This window comes from Syngnathoides biaculeatus, chromosome 8, assembly GCF_019802595.1.
Source record: "Syngnathoides biaculeatus isolate LvHL_M chromosome 8, ASM1980259v1, whole genome shotgun sequence".
NCBI lineage: Eukaryota > Metazoa > Chordata > Actinopteri > Syngnathiformes > Syngnathidae > Syngnathoides > Syngnathoides biaculeatus.
The window spans coordinates 14,632,003-14,652,903 of NC_084647.1; the positions used below are offsets into that span (position 1 = coordinate 14,632,003).

The 20,901-nt window shown below is 44.4% G+C and overlaps 1 protein-coding gene across 4 annotated transcripts in view; it reads right to left on the reverse strand.

Moving 5' to 3' along the window:
• Positions 1-4,430: 4,430 nt before the first annotated feature.
• veph1 (ventricular zone expressed PH domain-containing 1) overlaps positions 4,431-20,901 on the reverse strand; it is an 84,414-nt gene continuing 67,943 nt past the window's right edge. For all 4 annotated transcript variants that reach the window (XM_061828109.1, XM_061828108.1, XM_061828110.1 and 1 more), the window contains exons 13-16: positions 18,903-19,020; positions 10,237-10,373; positions 6,674-6,727; positions 4,431-6,537 (exon numbers count right to left, since the gene is read on the reverse strand). In XM_061828109.1, coding sequence (XP_061684093.1) covers positions 6,355-6,537; positions 6,674-6,727; positions 10,237-10,373; positions 18,903-19,020 — 492 coding nt within the window. In that variant the 3' untranslated portion in view covers positions 4,431-6,354. The remainder of the gene's footprint in view (positions 6,538-6,673; positions 6,728-10,236; positions 10,374-18,902; positions 19,021-20,901) is intronic.

Genomic DNA, 20,901 nt, shown 5'->3' on the forward strand with positions numbered 1-20,901 from the left:
TCGTGGACAAAATATATGTATATGCATCTTGGACACACCGGTCCAAATTCTGTTACTGGTTTTAGTTTGAAAGGAAATGAGTTGGCAGGTCAGAGGTGCATGAAAGCAGCAGGGTCGAGCTGGCAGTTCTGAAGTTCTGGGTTGAAATCTCAGCTCTGGCCTTTTTGTGTACTCTAGTTTGATGACATTTTTTGGGGCTCCTTTTCGGTTCTTCGGTCAAGCAGATCGGAGGCCCTGTATCCATTTTATGCTGGAAGAATTTTACCGTCACTGGAGTTTCTAAGATGCTGCTGTGGATTCCAAGTATTGTAATTCCTGGCCTATAGAGCGTAACTGGTTGCTAGCCTCACTCCGTACATTTGTAAAGGAAATACCATTTGGTACATAGATATGCCGCAGCCGTGTAAAAGTCGCAAGTGCCCACATTGAAACATGAGGTATATACAAAGAAAGACGGAACACAGAGAGTTTAACGCTAGCGCAGCGCTAACCGGGCCAGACAGGTAAAAGTCACTTCCTCGGCACACCTATTCCACTCTTACCTTTTCCGATTATAATGTATATAAAGAAAAATTACAAAATAGATATGTGTTGTATGGGCCTGTGAGGGAAGGACAGGAGAAGAAGCGTGCCGTTCAAGGGTCACGAACCCAGCTGTGCAACAGCTGTAAAAATGTGCGGGGGGTTCGGGATGTAAATCACGAATGTGCCCCCACACCCAAGTGTTGCGGAGAGGCCAGTGAGGTGGGTGTGGAATTTTGGGACTGCCAGGTACTGCTGCCCAATAGCCGAAATCCCACAGCCCCCCGAGAGAGGAATCTTCGCGGAACTGAGTACTGAATTATGAGTGTGTGTGTGATTTACTTGTGACCAGTCGGGGGTGTAAGCCCACCCCCCGATGAAGACTGAAAACAGACCCTGTCCAGCATCCGCCCCAATACTCCCCCTAAGCGTAGTGACCTCGCCCCCCACGCGCACCCCAATGAACCACGATCGCATAAAAAATGTTGTCATGTTTCGAGCAGAAAGATGGCCGACACTGACTTTGATTTGGGGGGGGGGGGGGTCAAAGGGAATGGGAAAACAGAGTGCAACATGGGTAATTTGAGCCAATGTTATGTCTGCAGCTTGCAGGGTTGCAGATGTGCAGCGAAACTGCCAGCGTTGAATGCCTCAAGACTAAAGTGCTCGTGTTACTTTTTCTTTAGCTTTTTTTTTTTTTTAATGTGTGCGTGTGTGATGGGTACCTGCAGAATACCTACAAAAGGCAAATCCCAGGCCGGAGATGAGAATTGAACCCAGAACCTCTGAAGTGTGAGCCACTCATGCTCACACTTTCTACCCACCGTGCTGTATTTTGTGTGTACCTCGGTTGACTTTTCTTTCACATAAATATTAAAAGTTTCTTACCAATATTTTATGATGGTGACCATTTGAGATGGGCCAAAGCGGTTTTGGAGTTAGAAGGACTTGGAAGTCAACCAGGACCATAGAACAGATTCTGTTGCATTTCAGAGGAATGTCAACTGTCCAAATATTACTGTATATTAAAATAGCTGACAGTTCTCCCCATGCCTGTGTGGGTTTTATTTGGGCACTCCGGTTTCCTCCCACACCCCCGAAAACACGCAACATTAATTGGATGCTCTAAATTGCCCATAGGTGCGATTGTGAGTGAGGGTGTTTGTCTCCATGTGCCCTGCGATTGGTTGGCAACCAGTTCAGGGTGTACCCCGCCTCCTGCCTGTTTCACAGCTGGGATAGGCTCCAGCTCTCCCACGACCCTCGTGAGGATAAGCAGCTAAGAAAATGTATGGATGTATGTTTTTTGTGTGTTCAAAAATGTTAACATCGTGTTTAACACTCAGGGCTTGTTTCATTTTTCTTCACATTTCATCTGGAGCCTTTTTTGGTGGGGGCCATGTACAAAAATGGCAATTTGAAAGATAAGATTTTTTTTTTTTTGGCTTCACTTATTAGAATGTTGTTTTTTTTTTTACATCGTTTTATGACATTTCAATTAACAATTCCTTTACACAGTACATACAGGTTGTAAAACAACCTTAAAAATAAATTGTCATTGGCCCCCCCCCCCACGGCCCCATCCGGTGTGATGGTCTGATCTCTGCTTCAACGTGTGCCATTCGACGACCTGTCGCCGAGTGTTCATGTTCGCTCTGTTCGTCTCAGAAAGACGAACACAGCGAATGTACAGATATGTGTATATCTTTTTTTATCAGCTTTTGTTTTAAGGTTAGGTTATTACGTATGTTAGCTCCCTCTATGTAGAAGAAGGGGAACTATGAGACCGGGGGACTTCCCGGTATGCGTCTGCTGCGTACCCAGAGTTCCCCTGTTAGTAACGCATGCGCATTCATCACAAGGGGACTTTTCAGCACGGGGGAGCGCTCAGACCGTCACACCGGCCCCCATCGACACCGACACTCACAAACTACATCCTATCTACAGCCAGCAAAGGGAGTTTCATCCATCCATTTTCTTCGCTGCTTATCCTCACAAGGGTCGCGGGGAGTGCTGGAGCCTATCCCGGCAGTCAACGGGCAGGAGGCGGGGGGACACCTTGAAGTGGTTGCCAGCCAATCGCAGGGCACATGGAGACAAACAGCTGCACTCGCAATCACGCCTATGGGCAATTTAGAGTGTGTGGACATGTTTTTTTGGGAATGTGGGAGGAAACCGGAATGCCCGGAAAAAAAAACCCACGCAGGCGCGGGGAGAACATGTAAACACCACACGGGCGGGGCTGGGATCGAACCCGGGTCCTCAGAACTGTGAGGCCAACGCTTAACCGGCTGCGTCACTGTGCCATAAAGCATCTCAAGTTTCTCTTTGAAATTTAAGATTCCACTTTTATTATTTAGTGCGTACGGAATTAATCACGCAGTTTTGCCGAGTTTGAACCGGCCACTTTTGGAATTCCTCGAAATATCCCACCGCAGACGGCGATTGCGAAACAAAAGCAACTTGACCGCCGTACTGACCCTCACGGGAGCTCCCAAAATAGACTACTACAATATTTGTCTGAAAGTAATATGAGTTGCTCTGAAAAAAATAACACAAATATGTCTGAACAATTGTTCCTACAGCTCATACTACGGTCATATTTTATGATATTTTGACGTTTGCGCTATGCTTTCCTTCCAAGAATGTGACGAGATCTGGAAATGGAATAAGATGGGGGGGGGGGTCTTGGCTACATGAGGGGGGTGGGCAACGTATGGCTCACGGGCCGCATACTCGCTATGTTCTATTTTAACTCGACTTGTCCAATATTTACGTAATGAAAAATCTTGTAATATTTGGTGCAATAATTTGGCTTTTTCCATTAATCCATCAGTGAATTTATTGAGTTAAATAATTGGTGAATTATTCACTCCAAATAAACAAAATGAACAAAACGACAAATTTTATGTATGAATTTAAAATAGATTCATTCTGATTTAATTGGTTAACTGAGTATAATTCACTTCATTATAAATAATCATTCATGATACATAATACATTCATTTGCTAAAAAAAAATTCTGGCCTTTGGGCACGAAAGTTAGCACACGGCTGGTATACACACACGCGCACACACACACGTTATTTGTATATATTTTTGTCTTGATTATTGCTACATATTTGTGGTTATTGCAGGATTTGTTCTATACAATCAGGATCTTCGTTTTATTTGAAATGTAAATAAGTAAAGTTGTGTCAAATCACATCAATGGTCTACTGCTGCAATAATCAAAATATAATTTCTAGAAAATAAAACTGCATACCGAACGAACGTGTCAGCGCTGAAATCAGCACTTCACAAATATTACGTTTTCACATATGGAGTGGAGCAAAATATGGTTTTCATCAATATTCGCATCGGAACCTCCAAAGTTAAACGTCCTGTGCTGTACATCCATAACGTTCTTTTCCAAAACGCTACAACACGCTTTGAAAAAAAAATGGAATTTATGAATCCAGACATTATAAACATGTATTTTATCCAGTGAAAACAATACTCTGCTTCAGACGGAAGAAAATGTAATCTAGAGTGTGTAAACAATGACTAGCATTGGCAAGATGGATCAAATTTGGCTTTCGTCACATTTTGGAAAAAAAATATTTTTAGTTTTGTGTGAATTTAACTGAAATGTTCTGGACTGATGTGCTTCTAAAGTCAACCCGTGATGCTAGAAGTGGTCCGGTTTGATCTTACGTTTGCTACTTTTGATCAAACTAAGATTTCACTGTGCTATGGACAAGGATTTCCATGCATCCATTTTCTATGCCGCTTATCCTCACAAGGGTCACGGGGAGTGCTGGAGCCTATCCCGGCTGTCAACGGGCAGTAGGCGGGCTACACCCTGAACTGGTTGCCAGCCAATCGCAGAGACAAACAGTCGCACTCGCAATCACACATGGGGGGCAATTTAGAGTGTCCAACTAATGTTGCATGTTTTTGGGATGTGAGATGAAACCGGAGTGCCCGGAGAAAATCCACGCAGGCATAGGGAGAACATGCAAACTGCACACAGACGGGTCTGGGATCAAACCCGGAACCTCAGAACTGTGAGTTTACCATCTGACTCACCTGGACCTGCCTGGACAAGGGTTTGTTATTTGAAAATGCTTTGTCATTCTTACATGTTTGATTCATAATAGTTTGCCGCACGTCATTGTAGAGCATCTGAAGTGCACTTGAGGAGGAAAACTGACCCGGTGCATTGAATTCAGTTTAGAGTCCATGAAGTACTTATATGTATTCATTTTTTGCATGTTTTACAAATTGTAGCTACTTTCCTTCATTTGTGTGGCTTTACGAACACACTCTCAGTCTCATTTCCCAGATGAGAAATCAGCCTTGTGCATTTAATGAATGAGTAGAGTCATATTTTTGTTTTGGCGTGGGTTCAATTCCCAGTGAGTGGTCCCATACCTCAAGGCAAAAAAAAGAGAAAAAAAAAATAGCCAGGTGAGTGAATGTGGCAACTGTTGACTCGGATTTGCAACTCGTGCTGGGGTCAGCTACCTATAATTGTTTACATTTTTAAATGATCACTTCCACATCATCCCGATCAGTGGATGCGTTATGGCCCACGGGCACCATGTTAGTGACCTCTGACCTATAGAATTGTGCTGATTAGCTTGCATCCACTAATAATCATACCGTGATTCCCGGCCTACAGAGGGCATCTGGAGATAAGCCTCGGTACACAGAAAGAGTTTAATGCTAGCGCGGCGGTGCTAACGCTAGTGCAGTGGTGCTAACGCTAACGCGGCGGCACTAATGTTAACTAGCGCGGCGCCTGTGAAAAAAGCCCAGGCTCGTAGGTTGGGAATTACGGTCATGACAAACAAAATTGAGTGTTCTTGAACCAAATGAACATATTCTTGGGGTGGGGGGCTGGGCTCTCACAAAAAAAGACTGGATGGCCCATCGGGCACCAAAACTGGCGCCATCCGCCATATTGATAGTCTCAAAACAAACATGCCAACCTGTGAAGCAAAGCGTTAATCGCCAGTTTCGTGGCTGTGACAAAACATTCCACAGGTGAGTTAGAAAACTTTACTTTGACACCGTCAAAGTTTGTTTTTAAATCTTTTTTTTTTAATTTTCTGATGAGCTTAATTCACTTGATCCATGTTTTGTTTACGGTTGTTGTTCACTGTTCACTCTCTGCTTTACGACGTTTTTTTTTTGCAAAAAAGCGATGTCAATATGTTCCCAAACTTCATCAGTGGATAAGCAAGAAAACACATTTTCTCAGAAATTTTCGATGAATTTCATAATACAGAACTCTGCAAATTGAATTTGATTTTCAAATGCGGGGAAACAAGTTTCAATTTTCTGTCTGAAATAGGACGTCGCAGAGGCGTCAAATGAACAATGCGTTTAGCATATATTTGCCCATTGCGAGTCCTTATTTCCAAAAATATATCGAACTGATTGAATTAAAATGCTTAGTTTTTTTTTCCTATGTTATGATGATAGTGCTTCACAGCGTATTTTGGGAAAAGTTAACATGTCACGGAAATCGAGCCCTAGGTAATAGGGTTAGGGTTATATATATATATATACATATATATCGACATATAATCGATGTGTATGCGCTATCCAGTCTTTTTTTTTTTTTTCACAAAATCAGTGACGCTAACACAGCAGCGCTAACACTAACGCGGCGGCGCTAACGCAAACTAGCACGGCGGCTGTGAAAAAAGTCGCGGGTTGTCGCCCGGGAATTACGGTAATAACAAAAAATGTTGATGAGTGTTCATGAACCAATTGAACACGTTGACAGGCTTTTTTTTTGGGGTGTGTGTGTGTGGGGGGGGGGGATGTGGTGCATTCACGTCACAGGTAGGTGGTCGCCTCTCTGTTCTCGCGCTCTCTGGCCTGAGCCACGGCCACGTTGAGGCACTGCAGCCACTCCTCGGCGTGCTTCTCGTCCTGCGCTTTCAGCACGTACGACTTATTGTCCGTGAAGATCTCGAAGGCTCGCGGGAGGCCTCGATCCCGACGCTTCTTGGCCACCACCTGGAGGTGGGGGGGGTGAGGGGGGGGGGTGCAAACTCGTCAGCCCTCTCCCCCGGATGTTAAATAAGGCTAGTTTGGTTTCTGGGGGCGGAGCGATGAAACGGAAAAGGGATTGATGGGTAATGCTGCGGCTCACCTTGACGCTTTGCACTTTGTTCATCTCAATAGGAATCTCTTCCAGCTCGTCCTTCTGCAAGGGGGGTTGGACAGGAAAAATATCTTTGTGCATCACTCACAACGGCATCTTCGTCATTTCTTCATCAAACTGAACCCCTTCCAGTATGTGTAACCACAAATCTTATTTTCATCAACTATAAATGTTGAAATTGTTTGTTGTGCACAGCATCTGGGATTGTACACATTCTTGTGTCTGTAATTGCACTGGGGGGGAAATTGCGCATTGACTTTTCTCGGGAAGCCCCCAAGTTATGTGATGAGTACCACATAACCAGACACAATGCATTTGTGGACTATTACTGTTGTGACCACACTCGCGCTCTTGATACTGTTTACCATCACGGACGGGTTTATAACGGCACACTCGTGTGTATCCGTTCATTATTGACTTCCTGGAACATGAAGTGCACCGACTCATCAACAATTACTCACTGGCTACAACACGAGTACGAGTCGAAGGTGGTCCACCGCCATTGACTGGCATCGCAGAGGTCAAAGGTGAGTTGCTGCGGCTTAAAAAAAATTGGACAGAATTTTTCAGACTACCATCTACGAGAAGGACTTATTGTCGAGAGAAGAAGCTGCAACACACGTTCGAATCTGAATGGAAGTATTCCTCCGTCTTCCCGATCAACCGATACTGCTATTTCTTCATCAGATGAGGATAAATACGAGAAATCAGCGCTGGGCGTAAATGCTGTCCCACGTAATCGAGCATTTGGAACGGCACCTAACATGTCACATACGTAGGTCATGTGACTCGTGAAAATTCGTAAACGTCGATAAAAATCTCCTCAAAACACTATTAAATGAAAGGATTTAACACGACATTGTCAAGAAAGAGTACATATTACATGACCTATTGGATACATTGTTAATGCAAACCAGTGGATTTCCCCTTTAGGCTTTTAAATGGATTTTTCCACTATATTTTCAAAAACACGTACAGTAGCTTGTTCAGCTATATTAGGCAAAATGGATTGATATATAGCAGCTTGGGAAGAATATTAAATGGAGCATTTGTGAAATCTCTTTGTGCATTTGAGCTGAGGCGTGCATATTTCGACATACTTTTGGACATAAAAGAGACATATGAACGGCAATTCCCAAATCAGATGGCATCCACTACCAATATGGTTCGGAAACCGTGAATTAAAAATGAAATCTTCCGAGAAGTGCAACCGACGAGATCCTCCAGAGCCACCGAGGACGTTCTCGTGGATTGATGGAGATGGAAATGGAGCAATATGAAATAACATTTTTTGGAATCTCAGTCCCCGGGTGGGAATAGCTCTTTCTCAACACACCAGCGCGAGCTGACAAAGATGAAGTGAGAGCTAAGAAGAAAAAAAAAGAGAAAAAAAAAACATTTGTGGTTGCCGAAAAAGTTTACAACGCAGTTTTGGAATCAAAACGACAAAGCTTGGTTCTCAGATATTATTAGAGAATTCCTTCGTAGGAACAAAAACACAACACTGAGTAGTGCGAGGAACGCGGAGGAGAAGAATAATTGGAATCGGAATGCCAAATTCAACCCGACATGACAGGAAATGGCACGATGGGTTCCAGATAAATAGATTTTTTTTTTTTGTGTATCTAAAGAAAATTGGGGAAAAAACTCCTTCATGTTGGAGTAAAACAGTATAAGTTCAATTTTCCTCAACATATATCTTCCTGACCCTTTTGTTTTGTCTATAAGTCGGAGAACCTCTTATCCGATTGGCTGACCGGTTTCTGTCCAAACTCTCCACCAATAAGCTTGCACTAAATTCCAATGGGTTCTCCAAGTCGACATGGCAACAACTACTGTCATGTTTCAATGCTTGGGTTGCAATCACGTGACACTGGCCGCCATTTCTACAGACAATCTCGGTGTTGCAGACGACATCATCATGGCAACATCCACAGAACGGCGAGCGGCGGATATTTTCTGCCTACTTTAATTCGCTCAATGATGTCACCGAAGTGAGATATGTAGAGACGATCAAACTCTGTGAAGATATCGATCCACTTTCTCTCCACGACGACATACTTTCAAAGGATCTGAAAGACTTCCCTGAAGTAGAATATCCGGACACTAGAAATACGCATGCTGTCATGATCCTGCCGCTCCAGCACGAGCTGTGCGGGTGCCTGCGCGGTGCGCTGATTGGGGCGCACACCTCCGTCTCATGCGGGCTGATTATCCTGTGGATTTATATCACCCCGATGACGATTGGTCCCCGCCAGTTCGTTGAGCTTCATGTCCCGTTCCAGCACACCCGTATCCCTGATAGACAACCTGTGTGTACCGACCTTCGTCCGTTCTCCGACCAACCTTGTAAGCACGACTCCTTCGTTACTTCTGCCTGCTTTGATTGTTCTCCTGTGTACCGACTCCAGCCTGCCCGCTCACCTGCTCTCTTCGGCCGACGTCCCAACTACATCTGCTGCACCGGACTGCCTGCTCGATCCCCTACCTCTGCATATAATAAACGTTTCTCATTGAACTATCTTGCATCTTCCGAGTCCTGCATTTGGGTCCTACTCTCGTTCCGATGGGACGTGACACATGCTTACCGCTTACAACATGATCAGAACAGACTTTCAAATTACCATTTACCTTGTGTACTCGAGCTTTGTTCAGATCTGCACGTCGTATATTTGCAAGCCACTTTTGTTGCCGTTTTTTCGATAACTCCATTGTATCTTCTCCTTCATGCAATCTAACCTTTGGAACACGGAAAAATCGGTTCCCAATGTCTCTGTTTCCGCAATTTCCACATCCGTAGGCGCAACAAAAATCTGGCATGATGACGATGGACAAGCGTGGCATTATGTGCAACCCAGTCATTAATGAACACGTAGACAAAAGGAACATTACTTGTAAGAAGAGAAGCATGGGAAATGATAATAGTACTTGTACTTTGGTAATCAATTATTTCTTCACGAACTGATTTGTTACATTTTAAGGCGTTTGAAGTTCTCCGTCCATGGTTTTCAGGTGATGGCGAGAACCTGTCGCGTTGGTATTGACCGGTTTGGCGGTCAAAACAACTGAAAGATGAATTTCCAAGGATGGAAGTCAAAGCCAAGAAGCCAAGAAGTCAGTTTGAAACAAGTTGGTATCAGGTGAAAAGATCCAAGTCGCTTTCTATGCTAAAATTTCAGACCAAAACTGATGAAATCCATCGTTAAAACTTTATAGCTGACGATCCAGTGGGAGCTTTAGCGGAAAATGTCTTTCTCAGATGGCTTTTTCCCTTCGCTGAACACTGTCCTCGCTATTTGTTACTAGGTCATGGCGATATCTGCTTCCAGTTACATCGGGTGAGTGACTCATGTTGTTGCATCATCTCACCTTGGCCTCAGAACTTCCCCCAAGACCGTGTCTAAAGGCCAAGATGCGCTACAGCTGACTTCAGCAGCTTCCTCGCGGAGACATCCGAGCTGATCACGAGTTCAAATTTCCACTCTTGCGTACGGTTTGGTCGCAAATCACACGGCTTAAGAAGAAGGGAAGTTTTTACATCACGAGCGTACCGATTTGCCTCTCCGGAAGAGCAGCTGGTTTCCCGCCAAGGTGAAGTAGCGAGTCTTCCAGCGCTTGATAAACCTCCAGCGGACTTGCTTCTCCTTCAATTTTCCTTCGATGAGAGGCTGACCCTCCTGATTCACACCTGCACAGAGACACCAAACAGGGTTGAGAACATCTCAGCTCTTTGCACATGATTCACACGTCAACCAAAGGTTTTCGGGAAACAATTTGCATCTAATATCAGATGATGCCCTGAGCCCCTTCCTGTTTGCGGTAGTAATGGATAGGCTGACAGATGAGGTTAGACTGGATTCCCCTTGGACCATGATGTTCGCAGATGATATTGTGATCTACAGTGAAAGCAGGGAGCAGGTGGAGGAACAGTTAGAAAGATGGAGGTACACTGAAAAGGAGAGGAATGAAGATTAGTCGAAGTAAAACAGAGTATATGTGTGTGAATGAGAGGGGTGGAGGGGGAAGAGCGAAGCTCCAGAGAGAAGAGATAGCGAGGGTGGGCGACTTCTAATACTTGGGGTCACGAGTGTGGTAAGGAAGTGAAGAAACGGGTCCAAGTGGGGTGGAACAGTTGGCGGAACGTGTCTGGAGTTCTATGTGACAGAAGAGTCCCTGCTAGGATGAAGGGCAAAGTCCATAAAACAGTGGCGAGGCCGGCCATGATGTACGGTTTAGAGATGGTGGCGATGAAGAAACAACAGGAAGCAGAACTGGAGGGAGCAGAAATGAAGATGTTGAGGTTCTCGCTCGGAGTGAGAAGGTTGGATAGGATTAGAAAGGAGCTCATTAGAGGGACAGCCAAAGTTGGATGTTTTGGAGACAAGGTGAGAGACAGCAGACTTCGATGGTTTGGACAGGTCCAGAGGCGAGAGAAGGACGATATTGGTAGAAGGGTGCTGAGGATGGAGCTGCCAGGCAAAGAGCGAGAGGAAGACCAAAGAAAAGGTTGATGGATATGGTGAGGGAGGAACTGAAGACTGTGGGCGAGATAGGCTTAGATGGAAAAAGATGGCACGCTGTGGCGATTCCTAATCGGGACAAGCCGAAAGGAAAAGAAGAAGAAGATGATGCATAATCAGTCGAGAAGGTGGTGGCATATGTGGTGTGTGGACCCAGGAGGAACCGTGATTATGTCATCACAGCATGTGAATAAACGGACCAATTCCCCGCTCAGCAACGTGACGTGTGCGCCGCAAGCTACGCGGAGATGCTGCGCGGGGCAATGCAGAGGTCACGTGATGCGTTGCCGGCGTGTCGACTGCGCCACCGTGGGAGCATAAAGGGGCCTTTATCCATTGTCAGTTTTTTTTTTTTTTTTAAATCAAAGAAAGTCAGCGGGAGAGTACTTTGTCTTTTGTTTGGAACAGTTTTTCCACGCATCCATCAATTGTCCAAAGCACAATAATTAGGGTTGCATGTGAACTGGAGCCTAAGCCAGCCTTTGGGCAAGAGGTGGGGTGGACTCACACTCACACACTTGGTGCTTATTTTAGTCTTCTCTTTGTTTGTAATGTTTTCAATGTTGTTTGTGTTTTAGTGTTTTAATTTATTTAAAATTATTTGGGATTTATGTGCATCACTTTGTTTAGCTGCAGTTGTTTTTAAAAGTGCTCTATAAATACATTTGAGTTGGATTAGTCATCAGGCAATTTCAGGGCGCATAAGGACGAGCAACCACTCACACTATAGGCGGATTTACAGTCTTTAATTATCCTAACGAGCTTGTTGTGAGGATGCGGGAGGAAGCCGGCGTCCTCGGAGAAGATTCACACCCAAGGCGGAAGAAGAAAGGCGAACTCCACAGAAGGAAGCCCAGAGTGAGGATTAGAACTGCGAGCCTCAGAACTGTTAAAGACTTGAGCAAAAACTGGACAAAGAAATCCCAATGTAATGATTTTTGGGTGCACGGACAGAGGATGTGAGAGAAATGTGCTTTGTTCTCCTGGACGTGACAAACATTGGACAACACATCAATTCTGAGCATTCGTACAAAAACACGGTGGACACGGTGGAACTCAGTGCGCCACCGCCTGGTCTGCATCATCCGAAAAATATTCCAAGTTCGTTAACGGGCTTGACGCATTCATCTTCGCTTTGATGGAGACACCAAGAAAATTGTTCTTGCGCAATGACTGCGGCTCACAATCTCTCGCACATGACAAACTGACGTCTCATCAAAAAATCTTTGAGTCACAAATGATGTGTTCAGGTCATCGGTGTGAAAAAAATTGCCATTTTTGCATAACTCCACAAATCCCCTGTACATGACCTCAAGTACAGCACTAAATTTGGCAATATTTTGGATTTATCACGAAGAGCGATTCAGGGAAGACTCACGTTGGAGTATTGCTACATCTGCACAACTTTGATATCTTATTCACACTGAAGAAAATGTACATATACCGCTAACGACCTCACGCAGGCACATCTGATTCAGGATAATACATGCAATGGAGGTGGGCTTTTAAAGGCGGACTAACAGGTCTTTGAGGGTCAGAATTGTAGCTGATAGACAGGTGTTCAAATACTTATTTGCAGCTGTATCACACAAAAAAATAGTGATAAAAATAATACATTGTGATTTCTGGATGTTTCTTTTAAGATTATCTCTCTCACAGTGGACACGCACCTGCGATGAAAATTTCAGACCCCTCCGTGATTTGTAAGTGGGAGAACTTCCAATGTAGCAGGGTGTTCAAATACTACTACTAATATTTTCTTCACTGTATGTTCATTGTGTACTGTCACATGAGTATAAACAGAAGTTAAATCATAAAACATGAACGTAAATTCATGCCACTGTTTACTACACATAACGTCCTGTATTCTTTGTCCCTTCTCACGTTATTTTCTCAACACCTTTTCACAAAATGTGTTCCAAATCAAGAAAAAGAAAAAAAGCAAAAGGAGTTCATCTGTTGGTGACTTTTATGCGCCACCCCGCCCATTCCCTCTAAGTTCCAAAACATTCCGGCGGTTAAACTTGACCGTTTATCATAAAGCATCACCACGTCTTCGTCGCCTCTGGCTCTAATTTGGCCCCACCAAAGTTTCCCCTCGTCTTAATTGAAGATGATTCACGTGCTGTGTCGTGAGTCACCGACGTCGAGTCTGACAGGCAGCAAAAATATCGATAAAAATATGTACAGTATAGCCTCGGACTTCACCTCTCACTCTGAAGGCCAAAGAGTGACCACAACATCAATAAAGAGAAACTCCAATTTTTCCAAATTGCCTCAAAGCACTGCTTTTAGCTGATGACGGACATTTTCACTAAACCAAGACGGGCTTCTGTACGGAGGCCAAGAGCGAGTTGCGCAACTACTTTAGCCCCAGCCTACCAATGATCACGATTGCAATACAATATGAATTTAATACATTATGAGCTCTGTGCAAAGGACTCGGACTACCTCTCTCTTTTGTTACAAGCTGAAAGTCCTAACTACCTGTTCTTCCTTCGGAGCTTTAATTAAAAATAAAATCCACTGAAAGCATAACGTACCTGATAACTGAAAGATGGATTCGCATTCCTGTTGCTGATTCTGTCAAATAACAGTCTTGAATGTTGGGTTTTACAACTAAACCGTGGAAGAATTTGTACTTGTTTCAACTCGGCCGGCAGCGGTAAAACACTGAACCATTCTGTCCGCTCAGATCCGATGGTGGCCGCACGTGGCTGTTACAATTCAGCCGCGTGCAAAGTGAAGTAACTTCAATCGAAATCCCACGATGCAGTGGAAAGTGTAGTTAAGTCCGGTAAAATAACTTTATTTTACTGTAAATAAGTAACAGAACGAGTGAAGAAGAAGAATGCAAAAGTGTTCCGTTAATGCGAAGACTCCCAGGGACATCCATCCATCCATTTTCTTTGCCGCTTATCCTCACGAGGAGTGCTGGAGCCTATCCCAGCTGTCAACGGGCAGGAGGCGGGGTACACCCTCAACTGGTTGCCGGCCGATCGCGGGGCGCGTAGAAACAAACGACCATTCGCACTCACAGTCAGTCTCGTCTTCGTCCGGTTGAGAATCTTCATTGATACCGTCCACCTTACAACTTAATTCTTTGCAGCTTTTGTCTTTATTGTCATAACTTTCCAACTTTATTCATGTGACGCTCCAACTTATATTCTTGCAGTACTATGACAGTTTTTGGTAATATTGGGACCTTTTCCTCATCGTATCACGTGACGTTGAGAGGGTTTTTTTTTTGGTTGTTGTAACTTTTCAACGTTTGCTCATATTTTTAACAACCATCCATCCACCCTTTAACTTATCTGCTTATCCTCACGAGGGTCGCGAGGAGTGCTGGAGCCTATCCCAGCTGTCAACGGGCAGTAGGCGGGGTACACCCTGAACTGGTTACCGGCCAATCGCAGGGCACATCGAGACAAACAGCCGGACTCACAATCTCACCTAGGGGCAATTTAGAGTGTCCAATTCATGTTGCATGTTTTTGAGATGCGGGAGGAAACGGGAGTGCCCGGAGGAAACCCACGCAGGCACGGGGAGAACATGGACACTCCACACAGGTGGGGCTGGGATTGAACCCGGGTCATCAGAACTGTGAACCATGCCACCTCCCAGACACATAATCTGCATAATCTGTTTCTGCATATTGTCCGCTATTGAAACGTTTTATTCCAGTGTATTTTTTTTTCCACGTCTATTACAAATAAGTACATTACAACAGTTTACGGCGGAATTGATCATTTCAATCAAAATTCCCCAAACGATTCGAAATACAAATAAATGGTAGGACATTTTTCGAAAAGTGGTTGCGTTCGACTTCAGAGCACTTTGTCGTTCCGTTTCTATTTTTATCTTGGCTATTAAAATCATATGTCTGGGAATTCCTGATCCGACCAGCCCGCAGAAACAGAAACACATAAGCAACCCCCCACCCCACTCATTAAAACAAGTGCTTATATTTTTCTTATGCTCCAGATGGATTCGTGGGCAACAGAAACAGAAAATGTTTTTTTTTTTTTTTTTTTTAATGGAGATGTTGCTTGCGTCATTGAGATTTGACATCAGTCAGGCCTGTCACTAGCAATAATATGAATACATCACCGTCACATAGTAAGTCATTTTGATGACTGATCATGTTTCCACATTGGCAGTTTTGCACAATGACACCACCGATCGTGGGCCCATTTTATGGACGTGTTGACGTTTTACATATTTATAATTTGTCGGACTCTGAGGACTTCCAGTTATTGTGAAATTGGGAGTTGAGCCCAACGTTGTCTGGCGCGAAAAAGTAGTGCTGCAAATTCATTATAAACCTGATGAACACGTTGGAGGCACAGCTGGTTAGAGCGTAGGCCTCACAGTTCTGAGGTTTGGGGTTCAAATCCCGGCCTCGCCTGTGCGGAGCTTGCATGTTCTCACCTGTGCCTGTGTGGGTTTTCTCCAGGCACTTTGATTTCCTCCCTTATCCCAAAAACATGCATTGATTAGAGACGCTAAATTGCTCCTAGGTGTGATTGTGAGTGCGACTGACGGAATACGACGAGTGCCGCTCAACGTGCTAACGAGACTGACTGCACAGTCCCCTGCCAAGATCACGTGAAGTGAGTGAAAAACCACAAAGTTTGAGCATGTTTGACGTAAATACCCTTTGTATGCTAAAAACGATTTTGGGTTTGACAGAGCTTGTTCGTGTAGCATCTGTGATCACTTTTCACATAAAAGTATTTTGGTAAAACTGTTAGTCACCCAAGGAAACTTGTGGACCTGTAGCCTGTTGCGCAGGCTTAAAATGGGAGGAAACCGCAACACAGCGGCTTCAAAGGGTCTTTGTCACTCGCTTCTGTCGATCCATTTGGGTCGGAGCATATTTTAGACAAGTCTTTGGTCATTATCACATTTAAAAAAAAAGGAATCCATGTTTTCCTCGCCATGACACTTCATGGGCACAAGGGTTGGGAGTCATTTGTAAAAAGACTTTCTGGACATCCTGTATATCGCTGGCGTCGGGCAGAATCCTCGGCACCTCCATAACCATTTTTCAGGAGACCCAAGAACTTACTTTGGGCTGACCTGGGCACCGCCCCAGACTCCCCACCAGCCAATCGCAGGGCCTATATCGACTAAATCATTCCGAAATTTTAATTAATTTAATTTTTCACCAAATTTTAAGCAGGAGTCAACAACATTTTTGACTCCAAGAGGTACTTTTTGGCTCGTGATTAATGCGAAGGGCGTCCGTTTCGAAGTATTATCCACCAACGTGTCCACCGTGTTGCCCAAATTGAACACGGGCAAGACTCTCAAACCCTCTCCAATCCCATCATGCACTACTTGAATTAAATTCACTGGTTTTAAACCATCATCCCACATTTCTTCTTCGCATTTACATACATATCCACATACTTACATAACATCTGTTATGTTTTGACGTGATCGTTACGTGTCACCTAGATGTTTTCCCCAGCGCACCTGCTGCCAACTTGCTGTATTTCCAGTCTGCGGCTGCCATTTTCATACCGTCCCAATCAAAGGTCAAGATATGAAAAACAGCTCGTAAAGGATGCCGCTTGAAAGCTACTCGGTAACGATCACCTCTTGCTACTTCCTTCCATTACCCCCGCTCGTCATGTGAGAGTACTGTAAACTGCCCTCTTACATAACAAATAATGGTTTCCATGTCTAACTTGAGATAGTTATGGAGGGACCTCTAATGTTGGCTGCGATCCATTCCAGCACACTCTTTGACTTTCCATTCCTTGGGATTTTGGGGGGAAATCCAAGAAGAAATATTGCGCATTTTATTAATCTATTCCAAGGTCGAACTCTCTCTTTATCATAAAACCTTTAACTCCACTGGGAAATGTTTAGGTACCATTTTACCATTCATAACTATTTTTACAAATGGATACAGTGTCATGAGCAAGACTTGGCCACGACATTGGGACTGTCATTAGACAGGCATTTAAGTTGGAGTTTTTGTCACTGACATTTGCCAGTTCGTTGCCTTGCGTTAGTGAGTTGTATTCACTGCCTGTGGGACTCTACGCGGAAGTTAAAGTAACCCGAGTCACAGCGATTCTGTGTCCTTTTGTTTGATCCTGTCCTATTGAGTTGTTAGTTTGCCCCATAGTCGTCGGACCTTGCTGCATGTCTTTTGGATCCCGCCTAGCCTAGCGTTTCTGTACCTCCGCCTTGTCGGACTGCTCCACCGCGTATGACCCAGTTTCTGGAATAAACTACATTGAACATTATGCCTCTGCCTCAAAGTCCTGCATTTGGGTCCGTCCCTGTACAGTTTTGTACAGTAAAACATGAACAGACGTAGAGACAAAAGTGAAGAAATATTACTGCTCGGGAGAGGCGTCACTCCACAACGAAGAACTGAACCAATTTACTTTTTCTTTACTCAGCCGCTAAGCAGCCTGGACTGGAAAGCATGCACCATTTTCCTTCGCCTCACTAAATTTCATTTCCCACCTGAAAAAATACAAATGAATAAATGAAAGATTTACTGCGCTTCAGATGTGTGGTACGGTGAAGGAGATCAATGTCGGATGGGAAACAAAGTCATAATGAAGTAAAACCCCAAACGTGATAATTTGGATACTTTCCATCATCAATACTTGTCATCACCAGATGATCACTCCAAGTACATGAATGATATGAATCATAAAGGTTCGTCAACACCCAGCTCAAAAATAAGTTTAGCTCAAATGGACCTTTTCGACCTGTCAATAACTTGTACAATAATAGCCAATCAGGCTTGACACGCCCCTGTCGCCATATTGTTCCACAAGCAATGCTGGTTGTCAGTAGCGTGCGCTTGGAAAAGTTAATGTTACGAAGAAAATGGTCCTCAGATGCGTTTGGGGAACGTGCAATTAGAACTCTTGGACATGTCTGACCCGTTTGGCAAAAAACATACCCCAACGTGATCTGGAATACGCGATAGAGAATAGACGTCAAACATGTCCTGTTCAATCGCCATTTTGGAAGCTAGTGGGACTTGGCTAAGAGGGCGGAGCTTAAGGTTGCCATCGGAAAGGCCCATTGTTCTTGTGATGTTTGAATAATATTCAATCGACGAGACAAAACGTCATAACTTGAGAAAATTAAAGTGATGCAGTACTGTACACGCCTCAGGTTGAGCTCTTACATGCTAACATGCAAATTTTGAACATGTTACAAATTCAATCTCGTTTCATATGCAGCTGATGGAAGCCATTGTGATACAAAATGTAAATCATGATAGGCATGATATGACAATGGCAAATAAGAAGTCAGTCTGCTTTGCTCTCTGTCTTGCTCACACCCACACACACATTCATATATACACAAACCTTAATGTGATTCAGGGAAGGAGACCCTCGTACAAACACGACATCATCGGGGCTAAGTGGTCTTCGAAAACGGGTCACCGGTGCAAAGTCAACTCATCAGAGATGATTGACTGATTACGTCGAGCCTTCACAATGAAGACAGCGAGCATTTTCATTACCTGGAATATGCTGGGAATATATTTCTGTCCCTCAAGGGATTCGGGGGTCACCAAAACACGGATCATTGGAAAAGTTTCACCAGTGCATTCCGAAGAAACTGACTAAAACTGAGATGGTGAGTAAAGATTCCTGTAAGAAATTAGCGTGTGTGTGTTGAGGGGGGGGGGGGGGGGGGGTTGCACGCACCTGTGGCTTTCTCAGGGTTGTTGCACATGAAGCATAACCACCCACCCTCTTCTTCACTGTAGCCAAACAGGTCAAAGAACCGAACCTCGTCCAGCTGCGTTTGGAGACTGTCCAGATCCTGACGAAGCACAAAAGCAAAAACACAAAATGGCACTTGAACTGAAACCAACTTGATTTCGTTTCCTCCACGCTACTCGGTAAAAGACATCATTCGCACCAGACAGGCAATCAGATTAAAGAATACGATACTGCTGCAAGACTGACTTCTAAACACAAACGTTTGGCTCGACGTAATGATGACTTTTGAATGTCGTGCAACCACGGACTCGTGTGTTGCTGCGATGGGAGAAAAATGGAAACCAGGACACTGCCCATTCCGAATCAGTGCAAACATGCGTATGTTTCTGTCACGAGCCAACGATGCGGGGCAGACCCAAATGCAGGACATAAAGGCAAAGGCATAACGTTCAATGTAGTTTATTCCAGAAACTGTGTCATACACCGTAGAGCAGTCCGACAAGGCAGAGGTACAGAAAAGCTAGGCTAGGCGGGATCCAAAAGACATGCAGCAAGGTCTGATGACTCTGGGGCAAGCTAACAACTCAATAGGACAGGATCAAACAAAAGGGCACAGAATCGCTAGGGTTACTCTAACTTACGCATAGAGCGGACAGTCCCACAGGCAGTAAATGCAACTCACCAATGCAAGGCAACGAACTGGCAAATGCCAGTGATAAAAACTCCAACTTAAATACCCGTCTAATTACAGTCCCAGTGTGAAACAGCTGTGAGTGTGGACAGGTGAATACCCAACTAGTCCACTCTACAAATATGGATGAAGCGTTCTGAAAAAACCTGAATGGGTGAGAGAATTCACTTTTAAGTTTATGGAAAAGTATACTTTTAATTTTGCAAGAAATCTTAAGAGTTTTTATGACGTCAAATGACCTCCATATACCTCCCCAGCCTGAAGGTCAAAGAATTAACTGTGGAAGCTTTTCATCTTTCTTTGGCTTTTTTTGGGGGGCATTGGTGGCAAATTTGACGCCTTGACCAAATAAATGACGACCCCCCCTAATGGGGCATTAAGTAAAGAAGAAAGCGAGAAGAGACAAAGAATCCATCCATCCATTATCTTCCGCTTTTCTGGGTCGGGTCGCGGGGGAAGTAGCTTCAGCACGAATACCCAGATTTCCCTTTCCCCAGGCACTTCTTCCAGCTCTTGCGGAGGGATCCCGAGGCGTTCCCGCACCAGCCGAGAGACATAGTCTCTCCAGTGTGTCCTGGGTCGTCCTCTGGGTCTCTTTCCGGTGGGACACACCTGGAACACCTTACCAGGGAGGCGTCCGGGAGGCATCCGAATCAGATGCCCCAGCCACCTCATCTGGCTCCTCTCAATGCGGAGGAGCAGCGGCTCGCCACTGAGCCCCTCCCGGATGACCGAGGTTCTCACCCTATCTCTAAGGGAGAGTCCAGACACCCTGCAGAGGAAACTCATTTCGGCCGCTTGTATCCAGGATCTTGTTCTTTCGGTCAAGACCCACAGCTCATGCCTATAGGTGAGGGGAGGAACGTAGATTGACTGGTAAATTGAGAACTTAGCCTTTTGACTTAACTCCCTCTTTACCACAACGGACCGATACAAAGTCCGCATCACTGCCGACGTTGTACCGATTCGTCTGTCGAGACAAATAATATCCATTAAAAGTTAAGAGTTTGCATTGCTTACTAAAAAGTGACAGGCAGAACTCCAAAGGAAATAAAAGTTCCAAAAAGCAAACATCTGAACCTAAACCATCCATGTACGCTATAAGGCAGGGGTGTCGAACTCACTTTTGTCGCGGGCCACATTATAGTTACGATTTCCCTCAGAGGGAACCTGAATCGCCTCATCATATTTACACATGAAATTTATGAACTAGTTTTAGAATCAGAAAAAAGTGTAATGGGTTTTTCAACCATTTTTCATCATTGGTATGGTAACACAAAAATGCTGATA